Genomic DNA, 25399 nt, shown 5'->3' on the forward strand with positions numbered 1-25399 from the left:
TCACTTTCTATGACTTCACCCCCCAAGGAGCTTAAGGAAAAGAACTCTCACTGTTCTCTCCCTATTAAGATCCTGTGTTCAGGACAGTGGATTTCCAGTGCAGCTATGATTGACTCTGGTGCAGGTGGCAATTTCATGGATATCGCATTTGCCAAGGAACATGGTATTGAAATTCAGCAAAGAGCCTCTCCAATTACCATGGAAACAGTGGATGGGTCACCTTTAATCTCTGGGCCTGTGGATCAGGAGACCGTACCCCTTGAAATTTTATTGGAGCCTAATCATCAGGAGCAACTTTCTTGCTAATTTCTTCTCCTCATTTTCCTGTGATTTTAGGCATTCCTTGGTTGCGTTCTCAGAACCCAATTATCAACTGGGAGACCAAGGAGATTATCTTTCCAACAAGGAGCAACTCAGTATTAACAAAAGCTGTCCCTGAGTCCACGGCTACGGAACTACATGTACAGGTATTTTCTTTACCTCCAGCATATAAAGAGTTCTCTGACATCTGTGACAAAAAGAATGCAGATCAGCTTCCTCCACACAGGCATTATGACTGTCCCATTGAGTTGCTTCCTGGGGCAGCTATTCCTTCTGGTAACGTATACCCTTTGGCGGCACCTGAGATTCAAGCCTTAAAGGAGTATATTGATGAAAATCTGGCCAAAGACTTCATACGTCCTTCCTCATCAGCAGGGGCACCTATCTTTTTTGTAAAGGAGAAGGATGGGACCCTGAGACCCTGTGTTGACTATCGGGAACTCAATAAGGTAACCGTACGAAACCGTTACCCACCCTTTGCCTCTGATTCCCGAATTACTGGAAAGAGTCCGCCACTAAGGTGTTCTCTAAACTGGATCTTCGTGGGGCTTATAATTTGGTGCGTATTCGTCCAGGGGATGAGTGGAAGACAGCATTCAGATGCTGGTATGGACACTTTGAATCTCTTGTGATGCCCTTCAGGCTTTGTAACGCCCCTGCAACGTTTCAACACCTTGCTAATGACATTTTCAGAGATTTGTTGGACCAGTTTGTAGTGATCTATTTGGACGATATACTAATCTTTTCTGACTCTCTACAGGAACATGAAGAACATGTCAAAACTGTTTTAAGACGTCTGAAAGAGAACCATCTGTATATTAAGCCGGAGAAATGCGAGTTCCATCGTTCTGAGATACAGTTCTTAGGTTATATCATCTCTCCCCAAGGGCTGAACATGGAATCTGGTAAGATTCAGGCTATCCTTGACTGGCCGGTACCCAAGAACGTTAAGGAGGTCCAACGTTTTATTGGTTTTGCAAATTTCTACAGACGCTTCATTCGAAATTTTTCTGATATTGTCCGTCCCATTACTTCTTGACAAAGAAGGAAAAGCCCTTTAAGTGGTCATCACAGGCTCAAGAAGCTTTTGATCGGCTTAAGACCTGTTTCACATCAGCACCGCTGTTGATACACCCAGATCCAACACTTTCTTTCATTGTGGAGGTGGACGCTTCTGATAATGCTTTGGGGGCTATTCTCTCCCAAAGAACTGGAGAGAAGGGTCTGCTACATCCTTGTGCTTTCTTTTCCCGTAGACTAACCTCAGCAGAGAAGAGTTACGACGTGGGAGACAAGGAATTGCTGGCTATTATTGCGACTTTCAAAGAATGGAGGCATCATCTGCAAGGAGCTGCACAACAGATCATAGTGCTAACTGACCATCGCAATTTAGAGTTCCTTAGATCCGCTAGATGTCTTTCTCCTCGTCAGGCTCGTTGGAACTTATATTTAAATCAATTTAACTTTATCTCGTACCGTCCAGGTTCTCGTAATGGGAAGGCTGATGCTTTATCCCGAATCCATGCTGCGGATTCCGTACCTGGAGCCCCGTGCAAGACCATTCTATCTGATGCCAATTTCATCGGAGTTATCCACGATCAGGACTTGTGGAAGGAGTGCAGGGAGGCCTATGACAGTGATGTATTTCTGGCCAACCCACCTGTGGATATTAATTTTGTCTTTAAGGGTGGCATGTGGTTCAGAGATCGACGTATCTACGTCCCTGAGGTCGTCCGTCTGCAGATCTTCAAGTTCGTACATGACTCCAAGTTGGCTGGTCACAGGGGGTACAGAAGACACAAGAGTTCCTGAGCCGATTCTTCTGGTGGCCAACTTGCCTGAAGGATACCAAGGACTATGTTCTCTCTTGCAAGGTATGTGCTCGTTACAAGACTCCTCATGTGGCACCTATGGGTCTTCTACAACCATTACCTGTTCCTTCCCCCCCTTGGGGGTCTATATCAATGGACTTTATTGTGGAGCTGCCTACATAGGGGGCCATGAATACAACCATGGTGGTAGTTGATCGCCTGACTAAAGCATTTTGTTCCGTGCACCAGCCTCCCCTCAGCTAAAGATACAGTGAACTTGGTTATACAGAATGTCTTTCGGTTGCATGGGGTTCCGGATGAGATCATCTCTGACTGTGGAGTGCAGTTCACTTCAAGATTCTGGAAGGGGTTTTGCTCTGCACTCAATATTAATGTCTGTCTCTCTTCCGCTTACCATCCCCAGACAAATGGTCAGACTGAGCGGACCAACCTGACGCTGGAACAATATCTAAGATGCTATGTCAGCCATCTCCAGGATGATTGGTTGGAGTTGCTGCCGTTAGCCGAATTTTCATATAACAATTCTCAGAGCGCCTTCACTAAATTTACACCTTTCTTTGCCAATCTGGGTTATCATCCGTGTATCTTACCTAGGTCTCCAATTAATTCTCCGGTTCCGGCAGTGGAGGAAAGGCTGACTGCGATGAGGCAAAATTTGGAGGTTCTGAAGGAATCCTTGACCACAGCTTAAGAACGTTATAAGAGATCGGCTGATAGATTCCGTAAACCTGCACCTATGTTCAAGGTAGGAGATTCCGTGTGGTTAGCAACTAAGAATCTGAAGTTAAACGTTCCTTCACAAAAACTTGGACAGAAATTCATTGGCCCTTTCAAGATCAACGGTATTGTGAGCTCTGTGGCCTGCCGGCTGAAGCTGCCTAGGACTATGAAGGTACACCCAGTTTTTCATGTATCTTTACTAAAGCCTGTATCTCCTAATACCTTCCAGGGACGTGTTGTGCCACCTCCGCAGCCTGTGGTGATTGATGGGCAAGAACAATTTGTGGTGGAGGAAATTGTTGATTCCAGGATTCGCAGGAATCGGCTCCAATATGTGATAAGATGGCAGGGATATCCCCCTGAGGAAGACTCTTGGGAACCTGTGGAAAACATCAATGCCCAACAGAAGATTTCTCGTTTTCTTCAGAGATTCCCTGAGAAACCAGGTCCAGGATCGTCCTGAGGCCGCTTCTAAGGAGGGAGTAATGTCAGGACTCTGAACATTTTTTATTACCTTTTGTGCATTACTGCCCTTTTCCAAGATGGCGTCTTTGGTCTCATGTGCACTGTGTCTTCCTGCTATAAAACTCCACCCCAGCCTTCAGTCTGTGCTAGAGTATTTTGCCTTCCATCCAGCTCCTGACCTCTGGTTACTCCCTGGCTATATACCTGCTCCTGTGAACCTGTGGAGTTATCCCCTATAATTATTACACCTTCCTTAGCCGCCACATGGGTTTCTTGAGCAATGGTCTCCTGGTCGGTGACCTTAACTACTTCAATTCACACAAGTAACCTTCCCCCGAAGACAGTTCAGCTGGCCAATCAAATCTTCTGAGCGGGAGACTAACAAGGGATCGTATTTTTTTTCTACAGACCCAACCAGCAGTGGAAGGGTTGTCCAGGACAGTCTAGATCTAAGGGATCTTGGTTCCAAAAAGGGCGAATGAAAAGTAAGACCGATCCTGGACCTTAAACTTCTAACAACCTTTGACAAGGTTCTCCTTTTTTTCAGATGGAGTTCCTCCGCTCAGCCATTACTTCAACAGAAAAAGGTGGAGTTTCTGGCATCCATCGACATTCGGGATGCTTACCCTCACATTCCTAATTTTCCTCTCTACAAAAATCCCTTCGCCTTTCCATTCGCAAACAGCATTTTCAAGTCACGACCTTGCCCTTCGGCCTGGCTACCGCACCCAGAGTGTTCGCAAGGGTCATGGCGGTTGTCATGTTCCTCTGGCACCCTAGTAGCGTGGTCGTCCTGCCCTATTTGGTCCACTTTCTAGCCGCTCTTCCAGGACTATGCTGAGTTGTCTATATCACTTGTGATACCCTCTCACCTAGGCTGGCAGCTAAACTTAGACAAGTTTTTCTCATTTACAGCCCAGCAGATCCTTTTTGAGGGATGATCCTGCACACTTCCAGAAGGATGGTAATTCTCTCTCGAGTCAAGGTTGTGGCTCTTCAACAGGGAGCTCGCGCACTTGGTCACTCATCCCCTCAGTTCATTCGATTCGCTAGGAGGGTTTTGAGGAAAAATGGTGACGAGAATTGAAGCAGTTTCCTTCGCTCCGCTCGTTTTCAGCAAGTCAATCAGGCTTTCAAAGGGTAGTCTCTGAGCTCCTTCCTCATCCAGGGCCTTCTCCTGGTCCAATGGTTATTAGTGATTACCCATGCCAGTCTTCTTCTCCCGATCATTGCTCTGGGGATCCGAACGGTACGGCTAATCCTACAGCAGTTCCACTACCTTCAAGCGGGTCACCCCATCCGACTGCAATTGGATAATGCCACGGCTGTGCCATACGTCAATCATCTAGCAGGTAACCGCAGTCAAGCACCATGGCCGAGGTACCTCACATTCTCTGATGGGCCGAGATCTGTCATTCGGTGATCTTGGCAGTACATATCCCTGGAGTAGAACACTGGGCAGCAGACATATTCAGCCGTCAGGGTTTCTCCTCAAGTGAGTGGGAACTTCACCCGGAAGTCTTCCATCAGATCTGCCTTCACTGGAGTACTCCAGATGTAGGTCGGATGGCGTCCAAACTGAACGCCAATGTACTCGAGTTCATGGTTCGGCCTAGAGATCCAAGAGCCATCGCAGTGCATGCTCTGTTCTTCCATGGTACCAATTTCAATAACCCCTCTTCCACTACTTCCGAGATCTTTTTGGAAGCAGGAAGGGCTCCAGTGATCCTGGGAGATCCTCACTGACCCTGGGAGATCCTCACTAACCATGTCAGGATTTCTCGTTTGCGGTACTAGTATTTTTCCGTCTTATTGCAACAAAACTGCAAATATGGACTTCCTCACAGGGAGTCTTCACCTGTGGTTCTTTCCTATCGCATACCGTCTTACAGTAGACTCCTTTTGATCCGGACAGACTTTACTATCAGGGAAGGTCGCCCTTTTTTCTCTAAGATCTTCTCATCCTGACGAGTCTTCGGAGCTAGCCGCTCTGTTCTTTCAGACTTTTTTCCTTATTACCATCAAGGCAAGGTTGTCCTCAGGCCATCCCCTTCCCTTGTTACCAAGGTGGCATTGTATTTCCACTGTCACAGGGGCATCGTCCTTCCCTCATCTCTTTCGGCTCCAGTCCACAAAACGGAATGGGTTCTCCATAATCTGGACGAAGTGAGTGCTCCGAGTAGGTAGGTATCGAGGACGGCGTCCTTCCGAAGATTGGACTCTTTATTTGGGCTTCCTGACGGTCACAGGAAGGGTTTAGCCGTTTCATCGGCCATGTTAGCCTGGTGGATTCGTTTCACCATCCAGGAGTCATTCAGTGCTAGATGTCAGCCTATCTCCCTGTCTGAGGGCTCTAGGCACCAGACATCGGCAAGAACGGTTGCAAGCTTGCGGATTCGTCCCGTCCGCATGCATTCTTGAAGCACTATAATTCCCAGACTTCCACAGATGTGAGTCTGGGCAGGCGGACTCTGCAGGCTGCGGTGGCGCACTTGTAAGTAGCGGTTACACAGGGCCTGATCTGATGTCCCCACCCAGGGACTGCTTTGGGACGTCCCACGGTCTGTGTCCCCCAAGGAGGCGAAGGAGAAATAGGGATTTTTGTGTACTCACCATAACATCCTTTTCTCCGAGCCATTCATTGGGGGACACAGCTCCCACCCTGTTATTAGCTTGTGCTTGTTTTATAATTTGACATGCTATACTCTTATATATAATATGACATGCTATACGCTCATATATTGTTATTGATCTCCTACTGCTTTTGCACCGAACTGGTTAACTGAGAGCCAGCATGAAGGTGTGTACTGCAGGGGAGGAGCTAACTTTCTTTGTATGACTTAGTGTCAGCCTCCTAGTGGCAGCAGCATACACCACGGTCTGTGTCCCCCAATGAATGGCTCGAGGAAAAGGATTTTACGGTGAGTACACTAAAATCCCTATTTTTAATAACAGCTTTCATGCGTCTTGGCATGCTTTCCACCAGTCTCTCACACTGCTTCTGGCGCAAAAATGTAAGCAGTTCTTCTTTGTTTGATGGCTTGAGACTATCCATCATCCTCTTGATTACATTCCAGAGGTTTTCAGTGGGATTCAGGTCTGGAGATTGGGCTGCCCATGACAGGTTGTTGATGTGGTGGTCTATTAATTTTTGCCATAAGTGTTAAGTCAGTTTATTTTGATCAATTACCAAAATGGAAAGGGAATAAATTAAAATTAAATCCAGATCATTATTTGCTACGGACACCTTTTGCCTTTAAATCAGCATCAATTCTTCTAGATGCTCTTTCACACAGGAGGGGATTTTGTAGGATGGTGACGTGTGGAAGACCGTTTTATGTCGCACTTCATTCACTGTGTCAAGACTGAAGACAGCAACAAGAGGACTGATGTGTTGCTCAAGGTTTCTTTCTTTTTTTTCTTTTTTTTGAAGAAGCATCAAGAAGTGTCAACGTTGAATTAAAAATCTACATACAATCACAAGTGTCTGCAGGCAGCAGTAAAGCTTGATGGGGATTTCTTTCCAACTTGGTGCTGAATTTCAGCAAATGTATTTGTTAGTTTAGCACAACAATAGTGTCCTCAATGCTGAGGCAGATATTTATCCATCATACAACTCCATCAAGGAGGCGTCTGGTTGGCTCCAAATGTTTTCTGCAGCAGGACAATGACACGCGCAACAATCTTCAACTTGAAGAAGAGCATGGAGTCCTGAAAGTGATTTTATGGCCCCACAGGGCCCTGATCTCCACATCATTGAGTCTGTGGTGGATTACATGAAGAGTCAGAAGAATGTATGCAAGCCTACAGTCAAAAATTTTGAAACTGCCTCAAATTTTGATTTACACAAAGTTTACTACTTCAGTCTTTATAATGGCTCTAGAAAAATATTTAGTATTGAGTCCTCAGTGGTTGATATCTTTTTAATGGCCATTAAAAGGTATCAACCACTGAGGACTCTCAATTCTAAATATTTTTCTATCTACTGGCTAACACGGTACCAAGATATATATCTTTCCTGTATTATAATGGCTATATGCATTCATTATAGATTGTTATTAAGTGATCAGATGTGCTGCAAAGTCTTATTTTGCTATGAAAATTAACATGGAGTCCAAAGTAATTTTTATCCTCAATCCTATTATCCATTTAATGTCATAATCAAAACTATTTTCTAATATAAATAAAAAGAAATGGATCCGCGCTGCAGTGATATTAAAATGACCAAGGATGTGGATGAGTGTATATAGAAATGCCTAAGAGATATTACGCTGTATAAATGCACCGTGTGTCAGCGGGAGGTCCCCTACCACAGCCCATAAACCACCATAAGCCAACCTAGATTGATATAAAATTAGATCTGGAACAGGGTTATAATTATACCCAAAGAAATGTGATGCGGACTCACCGTGATGTAATGAGGACTCAGCGTGCAGTAGAGAATGTGGTCCGGGTTGAATGGCAGGATTCGTCCGGTGGGTGTGCAGGTAAGCAGGCGGGCGAGCAGGGGAAAGCAAACGCCGGGTGGCGTGTGTTGCACCGACGCGTTTCGAAGGAGCAACGTCCTTCTTCAACCCTGATGAAGAAGGACGTTGCTCCTTCGAAACGCGTCGGTTTTTTGGTCCCTGTGTCTCCCCGTACCTTTCTCTAGCTCAGTGACGTCACGCGCTGAGCCCTGTGCCAGCGAGCTCCGCCCCCTGTTCTCTCCCGCTCGTATCCAGGGACGCTACCGGCCGGAGCCGTCCCTGGCTCTACGTAGCCCCTGCAACACACGCCACCCGGCGTTTGCTTTCCCCTGCTCGCCCGCCTGCTTACCTGCACACCCACCGGACGAATCCTGCCATTCAACCCGGACCACATTCTCTACTGCACGCTGAGTCCTCATTACATCACGGTGAGTCCGCATCACATTTCTTTGGGTATAATTATAACCCTGTTCCAGATCTAATTTTATATCAATCTAGGTTGGCTTATGGTGGTTTGTGGGCTGTGGTAGGGGACCTCCCGCTGACACACGGTGCATTTATACAGCGTAATATCTCTTAGGCATTTCTATATACACTCATCCACATCCTTGGTCATTTTAATATCACTGCAGCGCGGATCCATTTCTTTTTATTTGTTTGCATTCCCCTTTGACAGTACCAGCTCCTTCTGTCTTGGTTCCTGCAGCTCAGTGATTTCAGTCAGGTAGCGCTGGTGTATTTTCTTATATCATATTTTCTAATATACTTAAATTTAAAATTCTCTTTCTCCTTCGCGTCATTGGGGACACAGACCATGGGTTATATGCTTCTTGCCACTAGGAGGCTAACACTAAGTTAGCACAAGCAAAGTTAGCTCCCCCTTTGCAGTATACACCCTCATTCTGGCTCCCAGAGAACCAGTTCTTGCTTAGTGTCCATAGGAGGCACACCGACTGGTCTGCTATTCAGACCAAAACACTTTATTCTTTTATTTTTACAATCAAGGGCGGCGGATCCTTTCAAGGCTCCGATCTCCCCGAACCATCAACAGGTGAGCACGGAGAGTGTCACTTCTCTGTATCCTCTCCTGCGACATGGGATGCCACTGCCTGAGCTGATTCTTAGGGGTGATGGGTCCCTTCAATGGCACCGATCTCCCCACACCTTCAACGGACAAGCACATGGAGTGTCGACTCCACGTATCCTCTTCCGCAGCCAGGCCTATTGCCGGACATTCCGCCCTGTCCCATCCTAGATGGTTAACCCTTTGGATGTACAGTGGCCCACCTCGTGGCATCTAAGCCACTGCACCACCACTGTTATAGCGGATGGTACAAGGAGGCGGACAGTCTCTCTCCACCTACCTTCTAAAGGGATGGCGGATTGATGGTTTTCCCCCTTATCCCTGCACCATCCAAACCCGCAGTAGCAAAGGTGGACCTGCAGCAAGATGCCTTACCTGCCACCCGACAGTTTCTCCGGGTAAGTGCCAGGCTGGAGGGCTCCTTTCAGGCGGTCTGGGGCGGCGCTGGTTAAGGGGGACTTATTTTGACTGCGGGGGCGCGCATTCGGCCCCTTCCTGTACCTGTGCTAGACTGCGTCGCAAATTTAGTCCCCAGCTTCGGCCCTGTACTAGGCCGCAACTCCTTTCTCCGCCCATGCGATAATTCGATGCGAAGGCTCCGCCCACCAGTCCTGGTGCTTCTCGAACAGCACGAGAAGCCCCTCTGAGATCTCGGGGGGCCATCTTTCTCCCCCCCAGACCGCCTCAGGACACACTAACTGCCATCAGGACCGGCAGCAAGTGTTTTCTGCGCAGGGGCCACGCAGTGGAGAAACACAGGAGGAGCGGGGACACACACCTGGGTAAGGGAGCGCTGCATTATACATCCTCCTCCCTGCTGTAACCCCCTTTTCCTCAGCAGTATCCCTTCTCGGCAGCCCCTAATATTATAGGGCCACATAGAAGGATACATCATGTCCCAGCCTAAGGCATCAAAAGTCTAAAAAGACTATAGCTATATTCTTTATTTCATGCTCATGCCAATCTGCGTTCCCTAAGGCTCAAGAGTTCGCTGCTCTTCAATGCCTGTGACCCCAACTGCGCTCAGGAGCCCTCTGCCACCACCGAGCCCAGTGTACCTAGTCCCCCTGAGTGGGCTTTGTCACTGTCTCAGTCCATGGTTTCGCTGGCCAAAGCGATTGAATCTCTCCGTGATCCTTCGGGTGACTGGAGCGTTTGCAGGACTGATGTAGACGGATCCCCCCAAGCCGGGAGCAGTCGGTTAGCAGGGGCCGAAAGCACTCTAGAAAGAATCAGGCACCTATAAAACGGATCCGTAGCACGTCTCTTGAGCAGACACGTGCCTTGTCGCCTCACAGCTCCGTTTCTCGCTCTCTCTCTCCAGAGTTCAATAGCGAACGCGAATCTGACTGCAAATCTGATGGTTCCTTAGATCCGGATTCGCGAGATTTTCAGAAGACAGTGGATTAGCTTATTGAAGCAGTCAACCAGGCTTTAAAGGTTGAGGAAGATTCCGGCTCCGCTCCGGATCAGACCTTGTCCTTTAAGAGAACTAAACGCTCTCATAAGGCATTTGCTATTCATTCTGAATTTAGAGCCATAGTTAATAGGTGTGATGAGGGAATAGCCGCCATCTTGGACGGGCATACTAACAGAGATTGGCGTGACTCCATTTTGTCTCCTGGTCACAGGTCTGCAGAGAGGAGTGCTCCTGGCCCCCACCTTTTCTCATGAATAATGTTCCTTTTAGTATGGTAATGGGCTGAGCACAGTGTAGCAGGCAGATGGCATTTCAAAGCCTGAGTGAGGAAGCCACACCAGCAGGGGACATAGAGGTGCCTGAGGGGCTTAATTAAAGCACGCATGTCAAGTGGCCACAGGATACACATCTATTATGGCTTTCCAGTCGAACTGTCTCCAACATGGAATCGTGAATTATGGACGCATCGTCCGAGGTACAGGCTCATAAAAAATATCCCCCTCGCCCTAAAGAAATTGCGCATCTGACAGTGTGACTCCCGGGTCCGTGGGAGTTCTGAAACCTGGGATATAGAGATCAGCCTCCCACAGCGACCTAATGGGTCCAGGTTTGATCCCTGTACGACCGGCAGAACAAACCACATGCGCTGGTACTGCCCGGGTACTGATCCGATCACCCTGAGAGCAGTTATCCCATTTATTAGATATTGGAATAAATCTTGCAGGGATGCAGAGGGGTGGAGATTGCTAAGCCCACCCAGCTACAGGGGGAGGGACACAGCAGGGTTAAGAGCTGGGACACTTGGGAGAGTGGGTCAGAACAGAGGAAGATGACTAACTAAGGAACAGGGCATATGCCAACCAGAGGGGAGCAAGCACACGCTTTCTGGGGGCTGCCCGGCAACTAAGTCTTGGACCTGCAGAACGCTGAGCCCCCTGGCATCCACAAGCGACCTTCAACCTGGTAAATTGACCTCCAGCTTTATACCTCTAAGCCTTGTCTTATGATTGTTATATTTTACTCTGACTGTAACTCTTGATATATTTTGACTGTATATTTCTTGTAATTACCTAGTGCGCCCTTAAGGTAATTAAATCATAAATTAATTTTGGGCTGATCCTTTTACTCTGATTGAGAATTTTAGAATACCCAGCGTGGGTAACAGGGCAGTCTCCCCGGCGGCCATTTGCTCTAGGTGCAGTTCCCTTACTGACCTGAGAGACAAAGGGGGCGCCGGAGAGCTGTGCCTGTGTAGTGACGTCACGGATTGGTGACGTGGGAGGAACAGGGCTTCCTTCACAATAGGCATAGAGAACGCCCGAATAAACGCTTCGCAGGACAAAAGCTTCTTGAAGCCAAGTATCGTTTTTCAGCTGATCTGAAAAAGGATTGGGCGGAATCTCCGGTGGTAGACCCCTCAGTATCCCGCCTAGCATCCAAAACTCTCCTGTCCATGCCGGATGGCTCATCCATCAAAAATCCCATGGACCACAGAAGTCTTGGCCCGCTCTGCTTTTGAGGCCTCAGGTTCGGCCCTCTATTCATCCTGTCGCAACATGGGTAGCTAAGGCTGTGGTTTTCTGGTCAGAGACCATAGCTAATTCTCTTCAGAACAGTAACCTTCCTCAAGAGGTGGCGCACCTTGCCAACCAAATTTCCTGGGCAGGGGATTACATGGTACACGCATCCTACGGCCGGTTGGGCGGCTCAGTCAGCAGCCAATGCCATCTCTATTAGAAGGTCATTATGGCTCAGAGAGTGGAAGGTGGACTCTGCATCAAAAAAGTCTCTCACCTCCCTTCCTTATCAAACCTGTCGCTTATTTGGAGAAAAGCTGGTTCAAATTATTTCCGATACTATTGGAGGAAAAAGTAAATTCCTTCCCCAACAGAGACTTAGGCGTCCCTTTCGGAGACAGCAGCAAATCCGTTTCCGTTCCTTTTGTTCCACTCCAAGCTGGGCCACTACCACTACTTTGTCCGGTTCAGGATGTTCTCCACAAAGAGATGGAGGAACTCGGGTCTCGTACAGGCCTAACCAGCACTGGAAGTCCCGACCCAAGCAGTCGAGGCCTAAAGGACCTAGGTCCCAGAGATTTTCCCAACGCTGACTATCAGCGCTATCCGGACGACACCGGCAGGGTAGGCGGCCGCCTTCTTCTCTTTCGTCAGGCCTGACTTTCCGTCATCTCTAACGAGTGGGTCAGAGATTTGGTGTCGTCCGGATACAAAATAGACTTTGCTACGCGCCCTCCTTCACTTTTCTTTCCTTCTCGTCCTCCCTCTTTAAGGGCAAGGGCAAAAGCTTTCTCCCTGGCCATAGACGCATTGTGTCACGATGGCGTCGTTGTCCCTGTCCCAGAAAGCAAAAAGTTTCAGGGTTTCTATTCAAACTTTTTTGTCATCACAAAGGATGGAAAGGTTTAGACTTCAAACTTCTAAACAAGTTTGTCAAGGTCGGTCATTTCCACATGGAATCTCTGTGTTCAGTTATCACTTCCCTGAAAGAAGGGGAATTTTTGGCCTCAATCTACATCCGAGACGCTTACTTGCACATTTCAATTTTTCCCCCTCACCAGAGATTCCTGCGCTTCGCCATTCACGATCAGCATTTCCAACTCATGGCCCTGCCCTTCAGCCTTGTTACTGCCCCCAGAGTGTTCACAAAGGTCATGGCGGCCGTCATGTTTCATCCTGCACTCTCGAGGCGTGATCGTTCTGCCCTATATGGACGACCTGTTGATCAAAGGTCCGTCCTTCCACGACTGCGTGGAGTCCGTTCGCATTACTTGCGATACCCTTTCTTGCCTGGGCTGGCTGATAAACTCAGCCCAGCAGCTCTCCTTTCTAGGAATGTCCCTGGACTCGTCTCGGGGGGTTGGTCTCCCTCCAGACAAAGTCTTAGCCCTTCAACGAGGAGCCCGAGCGCTCCTTCAGTCTACCCCTCACTCCATCCGGTTTGCAATGAGGGTACTAGGAAAGATGGTGGCCGCAGTGGAAGCAGTCCCCTTTGCACAACTGCACCTTCGTCCCCTACAACATGCCCTTCTGGCAGCTTGGGACAGAAACCCTTTGTCCCTCGACAGAAGGTGCCGCTTATCCCTGCTGGTCAGACAGACTCTCATGTGGTGGATATTGAACTCTTCCCTCAACCGGGGGGGGGGTCCTTTCTACCCTTTCAATGGCTATTGGTGACTACCGATGCCAGTCTTTCAGGCTGGGGAGCAGTCTTCAGCCACCACACTGCCCAGGGCCGCTGGTTAATTCAGGAATCGAAGCTGCCGATCAATGTTCTGGAGATCCGTGCTATTCTACTGGCCATGCAGCACTTCCATCACCTTCTGGCGGGTCATCCCATCCGTATCGAATCAGACAACGCCACGGCTGTGGCATACATCAATCATCGGGGGGTACCTGCAGTAGGACGGCCATGTCCAAGGTAACGCGCATCCTTCCATGGGCAGAGAACAACCACTCGGTGATCTCAGCGGTACACATTCCAGGAGTGGAAAACTGGATGGCGGACATGGATACTTTATTACACTTTCCCGTACAGCACATGATAAACTAAAAGTTGTCAGTTAAAAGTACTACTTGTCCAGCAAAACAAAAAGCCCTATTTTGCTATGTCTTAGGAAAAATTAAAACTTATGACTCTTAAAAAAGGAGAGGAAAACAAAATGCGAAAAACAGAAACTAGTCATGGCACGAAAGAGTTGAAGGGAATCTGTCAGCAGGTGTTTGCTATGCGATGTGAAAGCGGCATGATGCAAGAACAGAGATCCTGATTCCAGTGATGTATCACTAAGCTTACTGGGTGCAGCAGTTATGATAGTCACCGTTTTCTCTGCTGTAGATGTAGCAGAGCTCAGTTGTTGAGCTGTGTATCACCTCTCCCGCACCACTGTTTACAATGTATAGTGAGAGGAAGCTACTAATCGGTGCTGGAGATGGGGTTTGGACTACCCTGCATGTACCACATTTCCAGTAGTGATAATCTCCTGCTGATAACACTGGTTGTATTGAAACAGAAAAACCCAGGCAACTAAGTGAAATATCGCTAGAATTAGAGTCTCTGCTCCTACATTTTGTTCCTCTCAGATAAAATAGCAAAAACCTGATGACAATTTCCCTGATGTAGTGTTCAAAAGGCAAATCCATTTCTGCCCCAATTTCTGCCACCATACAGTACTCATATGATACACTTTGTTGACCATTTTACTGTTTTACTTTGTCCACATAAAACTTTACATATATAGCCACATATACCTGCACAGATATACTACCCGATTATGGAAATCTTTCACAAAGTTATTTTTACTTGTTATTTTCCTCAAATGTTTAAAGTTGCTATTTTGATTCAATACATTAATATTAAATTATAAATGTCTATTTTATTGTCTACACCCAGTTGTTCTGTCAAGCGATGAGGAGGAAAGAGAACATGAGAAAGGTGTATTATTGGGGAATGAGCAAACTGTGTCGGAATCCTCAAATGAAGCGAAGGAAGATGATGAATGGGAAGATCCGTCTCCGTCTTCCTGTAGTGATGAGGAGCCTATGGTATGTTATGCACAAAGCAATCATGGGTTTCTAAGGGTACGTTCCCACGTTCAGGATCTGCTGTGGTTTTGACGGTGCCGAATGTCCACACCTATTATGCAAATTGGCGGACACACATTTACATTTTTTACAGGAGATCTGCAGGTGCACATAGACTCACAGTGGATATGGGATTTCTAGAAATCCCATCCACTGTGCTGTAACATCTGGCCGCTGCCGTTTTGACTCTGCATAAGTGCACAGCGACAATAACGCAGCAAATCCTGAATGTGGGAATGTACCCTGAGTGTGCTCTGAAAATTTCAGTAAAAGACCGTTCACCTGTACTGTCAAATCTGCTCAAGTGAGTGCTTGTATGTCTAATAATACGAAAAAAACAACCCTGAAGCATCCTTTCTCAGTAATCTGAAGTGTTTCCCTCTGTTATTCCTTAAGAATACAATGGTAACTAGATTTCACCCCTCCCTGTGTAAGGATCTATTTCTACTCCGGTATCCCAGATTAGACAGAGTCAGGGACACAACCTCAACCAATTAGGCTACTTTCACATCTCCGTCGGTAGTCGCCTGTCACAAAGCGTCGGCGCGATGTACCGACGGAAGATTGTTCTTTCACATTTCCGTCTGTATTCTGGGTGAGGGACGAGAGTGAGAGCGAGACACTGGATACAATCTACAGAAAACCGTTCCCTTGAACATTTTTTTTGCAAAAGACGGCCTGTCACATTCCACAGGATCCAGTGCACGACGGACAAAACGTGTGTCCATCCGTCGTGATATGTCGCTAATACAAGTCTACAGGAAAATGCAGAATCCTGCATTTTCAAAAATCGACGTATTGCGACGGCAGAGGAAAGATGGAAATGTGAAAGTAGCCTTACACCCAGCTGTCCATTTTTTCCAGTTTTTTTTTTTAGGAGGAATTACAGCAGCACTTTGCAAAGTTCTAAGAAACCTGCCCTTCCCACATGTGTAATATTATGGGAATACAAGTATTGCTGACTTGCTGACTGATGTCTGCAAAGCTTTGACAGAGAGAGGTCATTTACCTCCTAATGGATGAAACCTGAATATTTGGAGCTCTGAAACAGACCAAAGTGTTGGGAAATATTACATGTAGAAAGATTTATTAATGGTGATCAGGTATTCAATTTAAAGTGTTATAATAATAATAATAATAATAATCTTTATATAGCGCCAACATATTCTGCAGCGCTTTACAGGTTAACTATTTCAAACAGTCATCAGTAACACTGTTAACAATACAATAATTAAAGCAAAATAAAATGCCCCTGCTAGTGAGAGCTTACAGTCTACAATGTGATGTGGGGGAGATACAAAGTACAGGTGTGTATTTACAATGATGGTCCAGCCATCTTCAGGTGTGGGGGATAGATAGAGATAGTGAATGGGCTACACACGCTTACACATAAAATGACTTTGATTAGGGAACGTGATTGGCCACTCTGAACAAATGTGTTTTGAGGGAGCGCCTAAAACTGTGCAAGTTGTGGCTGGCCCTAATTTCTTTGGTTAGAGGATTGACGCAACATGGGAGAAGTCTTTGAGTCGGGAGTGGGAAGTACGGATTAGTGCAGAGGTTAGTCAGGATAGACAGAAATAAGGGAGGAGATGTAAGGGGTTCCGCACTGTGGAGAGCTTTGTGTGTGAGAACAAGTAGTTTGAATTGGATCCTATAATGAATGGTAAGCCAGTGTAACGACTGGCGAAGAGCGGACGCGTCTGAGTACCGATTAGCCAGATGGACAACCCTAGCTGCTGCATTAAGGATGGACTGGATAGGGGAAAGTCAAGTAACGGGGAGGCCATTTAATAGAGTGTTATAGTAGTCCAGGCGGGAGTGGATCTGGGTGACAGTGAGGGTTTTTGTTGTTTCCATGATGAGAAAAGGTCAGATTCTAGAGATGTTCTTTAGGTGTAAGCAGCAAGAGCAGGCAAGAGATTGTATTTGGGAGGTGAAGGAGAGATTGTTGTCAAACATAACACCCAGACAGCACGCCTGCTGCCGGGGTGTTATAGTGCCACCCATGGAGAGGGAAATGTCAAATTCAGGGAGGTTAGTAGATGGCAGGAGCAGAAGTTGTTCAGTTTTGGAAAGATGGAGTTTTAGTAGAGAGCAGACATAATGTTGGTGACTGCGGACAGACAGTCACTGGGGTTCTGTAGTACAGCGGGGGTAAGGTCAGGGGATGACGTGTATAGTTGTGTGTCATCAGCATAAAGATGGTACTAAAAGCCAAATCTGCTGATGTTCCGTCCAGTTGGGGCCGTGTGGAGAGAAAAGAGAAGGGGGCCAAGAACTGAGCCCCGAGGGACCTCAACAATGAGAGGAAGAGGAGATGAAGTGGAGCCAGTGAACAAAACACTGAAGGAGCGGTCAGAAAGATAGGAGGAGAACCAAGAGAGGGCAGTGTCCTTAATGCCTAGTGACTGGAGCCTAGAGAGTAGGAGATGGTGGTCAACAGTGTCGAAAGCTGCAGAAAGGTCTGGAAAAATGAGCAGAGAGTGGTCACCGTTACATTTTGCTGTCAAAAGGTCATTGGTCACTTTGATGAGTGCAGTTCTGTTGAATGTAGGGGGCGGAAGCCAGACTGAAGGGTCTAGGAGGGAATGAGTGGAGAGGTAACGGGTAAGGCGGGAGTAGACAAAGCGCTCCAAGAGTTTAGAGATGAGTGGGAGGTTGAAGACTGGTGTGTAGTTGTTTGTGCAGGATGGGTCGAGAGCCGGTTTCTTTAATAATGGAGTAATGATGGTCTTTGAAGGAGGAGGGGAAAATGCCCGAGAGAGGGAGAGATTAAAGATTGTAGTTAGGTGAGTTGTGACGACTGGAGAGAGAGACTGGAGGAGATGTGAGGGAATGTATGTAGTTGGATGTGGAGAGGAGCCTGGAGACTTTTTCTTCTATGATGGGATCAAATGTAGAGAGTGAGCCAGGGAAATGCAGGGAGGGATGGGAGTCATGGCACCTGGTGGCTGGGAGCGGATTTCCTGATGAATATTATCTATTTTCTCTATAAAGTGGGAGGCCCGGTCATCAGCACAAGCAGAGCACAGCTGCCAGAATACTCACTGGCACCGTTTAACGCAGAGAGCAGTGAGTATCCATTCCTCTTCAGTAGCGCGCATTGTCAGCCAGCGGCTTCCTGCTGCAGCCTAGCGGTCACGTGTGCCGATACTTGCGAGAAATGAATATTCTGAATATTAATTTTTTTCTAAATTTATAGGCCATACTACAGGGTCAGGAGAGAGGGATTGTGGGAGCTGGTTTGGGATAAATTAGCAGCTGCTCAACACACCAGGGGGTGGATAGATGATCAAAGACACTAGTCCTGGCTCCATCTCTATGCTATAACACCTTTCCCATGATAATATCTACAGTGACCCCAACCATGGATATATAGCAGTGTGTATTGAGTACACTGCAACAGATGAATTATAGCAAGGATTCAGCAAGCATAGTTCTATACCATTAAAGTTCTTGCAGGATAACAAGGCAGTAGATGATAGACAGCAGAGTTCTTATTCTACATGTATATTAATTACCTGGAACATGAATATCAGATTGGTGGGGGTCCGATGTCTGGCATCCTCCCTGATCAGCTGATCTCGGTGCCGTATGCGGAGCTGAACAGCACAGCTCTGTAGTGGCTGCTGCCGGGTACTGCAGATCCATCTTTTTTTTTTAATAAATAGGAGCCATGAAAGTATACACATCTGTTGGGCTATAAATGTTTAGATTAATGCATCTGTTTTACCTTTCCCAGTCTTACTGGGGTTTCATTGGTTGACCATATGGAGGATAGCAGTGTGGCCTCTTGTCTGCGTGCACGGATCTTTTTTTATTGCCACCTTCTAGCCTATCATTATCATGTGGAGCTATAGCAAAATGTAAGCTCCCAGATGTTGTGCAGTCACTTGATTGCCTGTTGATTGCAGTACAAAAGAGGGAAAGTCTGGAAAAGGGCAAATTGACCAAAAAAAGTTACTTGCAGTAATGAATCTTTTCTTGTTCATATTCAAACACAATTTCAATATTGGAATATAATGAGCCCAAAGCTTAAATTTTCGAATTGGCATTTTCTGATATACAGGATTGTTCTGCCTCTGTAGCGGATCCACTTCCAGAATCAGAGAATTCATCGCTGAAATTACGGTTTTTCAGAGTGTACCATGGCAAGAAGAAAGGATACGCAGACGGCTTTGCTATGGTAATGTACTAATAGGTCAATCACATTGATGTCCCAATGAACATATTCGAGTTAGATCTTGCTCATGCACATGGTCCCTCTGCCCAGGTTGTCCACAGACGGCAGGGTGATTCCTCGTACTGTGTAGGGCAGAGGGAATCAGCACATGCCACCAGCACTCAGCACACTAGATGGATAATTATCCATGGAATTCAAAGCTGACCAGGTGTGCAAAAACTATTATGTAAAGGCAATAGGTGTATTTTTTTATTTCTTTTTTTTAAGTTTTAAACTTTTCCAATTGACGAATTGCGTTTTACTTGATGTAACAAGAGTTTCTAGAATAATATAGGATTTTGTTGTGGGGCTTCCTCTTAAATATGAAAATTAAAGTGAACATGTCAACATCTTTTCTTTATCGCTTCATTGGGGGACACAGGTAACCATGGGTGTATGCTGCTGTCGCTAGGAGGCTGACACTGCAAAAAAAGGAAAATAGCTCCTCCTTTGCAGTATACACCCACCGACAGGCACAAAGTACCTCAATTTGTGCTTAGTGTCTGTAGGAGGCGGACCTGGATCTGTTCCCAGATCCGCAGCTAATCCTTTTTTCCTTACAGGTATTGTTGTGTTTTATTAACCCCTACACCGGGTCTGAGGTGTCTGCGCCTTTTTGTTTTCACATGGCACGTTCCCTTTGTGGGTATATCGCTGCACGGAACCTTCTTTCTCTGCCTCACACTTTACCCTCGTCAGGACGCCGCACAGAATATGGTGTCACTGAACGACAGCGGCCATTTTTTCTTCTCCCCCTCCTTCTGTCCTGGCCAGAGCCACGCTCCCGCACTTAGTGCGCGTATGTATCGCGCGCTTTCTCCCCCATCACGGGATCTCCTCTCCCTACGCGGTGCACTACTCCGGCGGCATAACCAATAGAAGGGGCCCCTATTCCCTTATGCTGTGAGATGTGGCCAATTTTCATGCCCGGACTAGGACTTTTGTTAATGCCTTTTTTCCAGTTCTGTCTCTGCGGGTGCCGAGCCTTTGCATAATGCCATGTCCTCTGTTGATTTAGCGCCCGGTTTTGGGCCGCCTTCAGACTCTTACCGGGCCACGGCCAATCAGGGCATGCCGCACGCTTAGTCTCCTCCCCCACTTCGATGAGCGTGTTTTCTTGGCATAATGAGAGAGTGTGTTTTTCTCTATCCCTCTCTCCCGCTCACCCGAGACACGCCCCCCGCATAGTGTGTCTGTCTGCAAGGCGTGTGAACATTTGTGCAGTGTCTGCCACCATCGACTTCCGGCTCCAAAGGGCACAGCAGGCGTTCATCACTAACCTGCACTGGATCTGGGGGACTCTGCAGCCTGAGCAGTCACAGCGCCGTCTCTGTTATCAGGTAGGACCAGCCCAGTCTGGTTATTTTCTCTCTTCACAAGGGCTTAGCTCTCGCCCTAGTCCCTCGCACTTGCCCTATCTCGGGGAGGCCCATTCCTGTCCCTATAATCCACGATGCCTGTGCCATCTGTTAAAGAGAAGTGGCATTCAAACCAGCCCGGGATGAGAGCACTCCCCTCCCTCCGGAGTGGGTTGTTGCCATGTTGCATTCGGTCTCAGACCTGACAAAAGTTTCACAGTCCCTGGTCCAGGTCCTGCCACCTGTGCTCCGAACACCTCTCATGGTGATTCGCACGCACCTGACCGCGCCCTTGCCAGTGTCAAATTGGGTACAAAGCAAAGAAGCGGGCTCCTCCCCATGCCCCCTTCTCGGTCTTCTGCCACCAGTGCTACGAACGCCTCTCACGGTGATTCGCACGCACCTGACCCCGACCTTACCAGGGACAAATCGGGTACAAAGCAAAAGAAGCTGGTTTCTTCCCATGCCCCCTCCTCGGGGGTGGCTTTTGGGGTCGGTTATGGATTCCCAGTCTATAGTCCTATACTGACCAGACCTAAAACATGCAAGATATGCTCATTAGCCTCATCTTGGGAAGTTGCCCAAATTCTGAACCTAAGGGAGGACGAGGCACCTGCTCAGGAGCACTCCGTTGTCTTCAAACGGGTAAAATGTCCTTCCCGGCATTTCCCTAATCACAGGGAATTTGTGATGATTATGTCCAAACACTGGGAGCACCCTGAAAAGCGCTTCCCAGGAATGAAGAAGATATTCATTCTCTATCCCTTTAGCCCACACCTTGGTGATTAATGGGCAGAATTCCCTAATGTGGATCTGCCAGTTTCTCGCCTGTCTTCCAAGACAGTCTTATCTCTGCTGAACAGTGCATCTCTTAAGGATTCTACGGATAGACAGATTGAATCCTTGGCTAAGTCAGTCTTTGAATCAGCTGGCGTCTCTCTCTGTCCCATATTTGCCTCCACCTGGGTATCAAAATCCATGTCTGCCTCGGCAAGAATGCTTCATTAGGGTATTTTAGGCTTCTTCGGATGAGATGCCAAATCTGGTAGATCAGATTTTGATGTGGCTGGATGATCCGCCATGGCTATCAGCAACATCGCTGCTATACGCCACATTCTCTGGTCTCTCCTTCCAAGGCCCTAGACCTTTTGGATTCAAGCTGGATCAAATAATTTTGGATGTCCTGGCGGGAAAAGCACCTCGCTTCACTGGTCCAAGTCTAAAGTTCTTTTAATAGAAAAAGGTTGCCTCAATCTCGAGACAAATGGCGACTTCTGGCTACAAAATCATCTTTTTCTTCTCCAGGAAGACATTTCCTTCTGTCTCACCCGCCAAGACATGCGTCGCAGGCCCCAGGGGTTCTTCAGGCCGTCTTTTTCCGTACCACGCACAGCAGTGATCGTACCCGTCCCCAGGAATCAACGTTTTTTTTCGGGGTTCTACTCTATTCTTTTCATAGTCCCAAAGAAAGACAGGCCGCCCCTTCCGTTTTTTTACCTCAAACGATTGAAATGTCAGGTTCGGATCTGCCTTTCGGGACTGAGTCCCTACGTTTGGTAATCACTTCCATGGAACCAGGACAATTTCTTCACTTTCTTGTTTGTGTTCAGCATCAGAAGTTCCTATGGTTTGCAATCCAGGAGCATCTTTATCAGTTCATGGCCCCCTCCCTTTCGACCTGGCTTCTGCTCCCAGACTATTCACGTCATGACAGCGGTCATGGACATCCTTCATTCCAAGGGGATTCTCATATTTCTATATACTTGGACGATCTTCTGATCAAGGAACCGTCCCGCCGAGACTGCGACCAGAGTCTTCAGTTTTCTCTGGACGCTATGGTCCATCTCAGCTGGATTATCAACAGAGAGGTTCTCCATCACCCTTGCCCAGCACCTGGTGTTTCTAGGTTTAAGGTTCGACACTACCCAAGCCCATGTCTTTCTTCCAAAGGAGAGGTTTTCATCCCTATTCCAGGGGACCCATACTCTAAAGCGACCACCTTCTCTCCCCCTTCGGTCTTGCAGTAGAGTTCTAGGGAAAAGGATTGCCGCTGTGGAAGCCTTTCCTTTTGCCCATTTCCATGCCCATCCTTGTCTGCTGGCCTTCTGGTCGTCTTCAAACAAGAGGTCCATCTCCCTGGATGGTTCCGTGCTTCTACCTCTCTTGGTGAGGTAGTCCCTCACCTGGTGACGCTAACGGCATCAGTCTTAAGAAGAAAGTTCTTCCTTCGTCTCCGTGGCAGGCCAGTCTCCTCAGTTGGGGAGCTGTTTTTTCTTCGTCACACAGCGCAGTGCCGCTGGAATGCCCAAGGGGGCGCTCTCTCCCATCAATCTCCCGGGGATCAGGGCAATTTCCTTTGCTCTTCGCCACTGGCATACCCTCCTTCCAAGCCAGCCGGTCTGCATACAGTCGGACAACGCCAGCACATTCCGGGGATAGAAAATCGGGCAGCTGATTTTCTGAGCCATCAGGTCCTCGCTTCGGGCGAGTGGTCGCTTAGCCCCGCCATCTTCACCCAGATATGCAGAAATGGGGCTCCCCGGACGTCATCCTCATGGTGTCTCGGATGAACCACAAGGTTTCTTGGTTCATTGCCAGGTCCTGGGATCCACTAGCCATCTGTTACGAGGCTCGAGTAATATCGTGGTCGCAATTCTCACTGCCTTAGTTTTTTCCGCCTCTCTCTTTGAACCGAGAGTCGGGAAAGGGTTTAAGACAGAAGGCATCCCTGTAATCCTGATAGCTCAACTGGCCAAGAAGTGCCTGGTGAACATACTCATGGATGCCCCCTGGAAGCTTCCTGGCCGTCCAGATCCTCTCTCTCAAAGCCCCCTCTTCCACCAGAGTTCACAGTCTGAGTTTAAGAGCATATCCGTTTAGGCCATAGTCCGGAGGGAGGCTGTTTTTTTCCATCAGGTCACTCAGACCTTGTTTAGGGCCAGAATACCAGCATCCTTGCGTATCTACTACAGATACTAAAAGGCTTTCTTCTGGTGGGTGTGAGGACAAGGGTTTGGTCCCTATGTCCTGTTCTCTCCCTTCCATTCTTGGTCTTCTACAAGTGGGTCTTGACTCTGGTCTATCGTTCTGTCAATTCTTTTCCAACGAAATCTGGCTTCTCGTTCCCAGGTAAAGACCTTTCTTCAAGGAGTCGCCCACCTGGCAACTCCTTATCATCTTCTGATAGATCCATGGGATTTTAACCTTGTCTTTGGCGACCTCCTGCTGAGCCCATTCAAGACATCACGTTTTCTCTCCTGTTATGGGAAGTTGTCTTCTTAGTTGCATTACGTCCATCAGGAGAGTTCCCGAGTGAGCGGCATTGTCCTGCCGTTCCTCGTTCCTGATTCTGAATCAGGAAAAGGTAGTTCTCAGGCCTGTTCCTTTCTTCCTATCTAAGGTGGTCTTTTCATTTCACATTAATGAACACATTTTCCTTCTCTCTCTGTCTCTCTCTCTGGTCCATCCCCCTGGAGAAGTCCCTCCACAAGATGGATCCCGTCAATGCTATCCAAGTCCACTTTTCAAGGACTGATCCCTTTCGTCAATCTGATGCCCTGTTCGTCATCTCTGAAGGTCGCCATAACGGACTCCCAGCTTCTCCATTCACTATTGCCATTGGATTCGTTCAGCAATAATGGAGGCATACCGCGTTCAGGACGATCAGCCTCCTCCCGGGATGAAGGCTCACTTCGCTCGGCTTTGAGGCCTCCTGGACTGTTTACCAGGCCTTGGCTTTCCAGATTGTAAGGCCGTTACCTGTTTGGTTTTACAGGGTTCATAGTGATGCCTCATCTGTTGCAGGCCTGGGAAGGAAGGTGCTACAGGCGGCGGTTATGCAACTGAGTCTCTCTTTCTTTGCATCTTTCCTGTTCCCCACCCTAGGGACTGCTTTGGGACGTCCCATGGTTACCTGTGTTCCCCAATGAAGCGATAAAGAAAGAGGGATTTTTGATACTCACCGTAAAATCTCTTTCTTGGAGCCTTCATTGGGGGACACAGCACCCTCCCTAATTGTTTGTACCATCATTGGGCCTGTGTGCCATTCCTTGTTGGTTGGTACATATGTTCAGTTTTGGGTTGCCTCTCCTACTGCTTTAACATTAACTGAGGTACTTGGTGCCTGTCGGTGGGTGTATCCTGCGACGGAGGAGCTATTTTCCTTTTTTTGCATAGTGTCAGCCTCCTAGCGACAGCAACATACACCCATGGTTACCTGTGTACTCCAATGAAGGCTCCAAGAAAGAGATTTTACGGTGAGTACCAAAAATCCCTCTTTTTTTTCCCCAAAACGGTTTATACAGCTGTGTAGCTCTTTGCAATATAATGCAGTCTATGGCTTATATCCCAAAGTACTGTTTCAGCAGCAAGAGACTGCGCTCTTAAGGTATTTGCAAATGAGGCCGTAGATTGTAAGGCAGGGTCACATTGCGTCAATGGCATTTCGCTGACAGCATCCGTTACACAGCGGCACTAACGCATGCGGCATGTAACGGATGCGTTAGCGCACCCATTGACTGCCATTATGTAGCGCATCGCTAACGCATGTCATAATCGGCATGCGTTAGCGATGTGCCGTCATTCTGTGATGGACCCTCGGACGCGGTCTGCAGCGTTTCCGGTTCGTCACCGATAGCGTAGGTGGAGCATCTGCGCTATCGCTATCACATAACACAATTTTTAAACGGCACTAGCGTTGGTGCAGTCCGTTTAACGCATGTGTTGAACGGACTGCACCAACGCAATGTGAACCCAGCCTAAACCTGCAAGGACAAGGTTGTCTCTGTGTGTGTTTGTGTATGTATGTATACAGGTCCTTCTCAAAAAATTAGCATATAGTGTTAAATTTCATTATTTACCATAATGTAATGATTACAATTAAACTTTCATATACTATAGATTCATTA

General features: G+C 47.5%; 1 protein-coding gene across 2 annotated transcripts in view; it reads left to right on the forward strand.

Annotated features, from left to right (window-relative positions):
• SENP7 (SUMO specific peptidase 7) overlaps positions 1 to 25399 on the forward strand; it is a 168080-nt gene that overhangs the window by 58982 nt on the left and 83699 nt on the right. For both annotated transcript variants that reach the window (XM_077296735.1, XM_077296736.1), the window contains exons 8-9: positions 14719 to 14870; positions 18982 to 19098. In XM_077296735.1, coding sequence (XP_077152850.1) covers positions 14719 to 14870; positions 18982 to 19098 — 269 coding nt within the window. The remainder of the gene's footprint in view (positions 1 to 14718; positions 14871 to 18981; positions 19099 to 25399) is intronic.

The sequence above is a fragment of the Ranitomeya variabilis genome, chromosome 3 (assembly GCF_051348905.1).
Source record: "Ranitomeya variabilis isolate aRanVar5 chromosome 3, aRanVar5.hap1, whole genome shotgun sequence".
NCBI lineage: Eukaryota > Metazoa > Chordata > Amphibia > Anura > Dendrobatidae > Ranitomeya > Ranitomeya variabilis.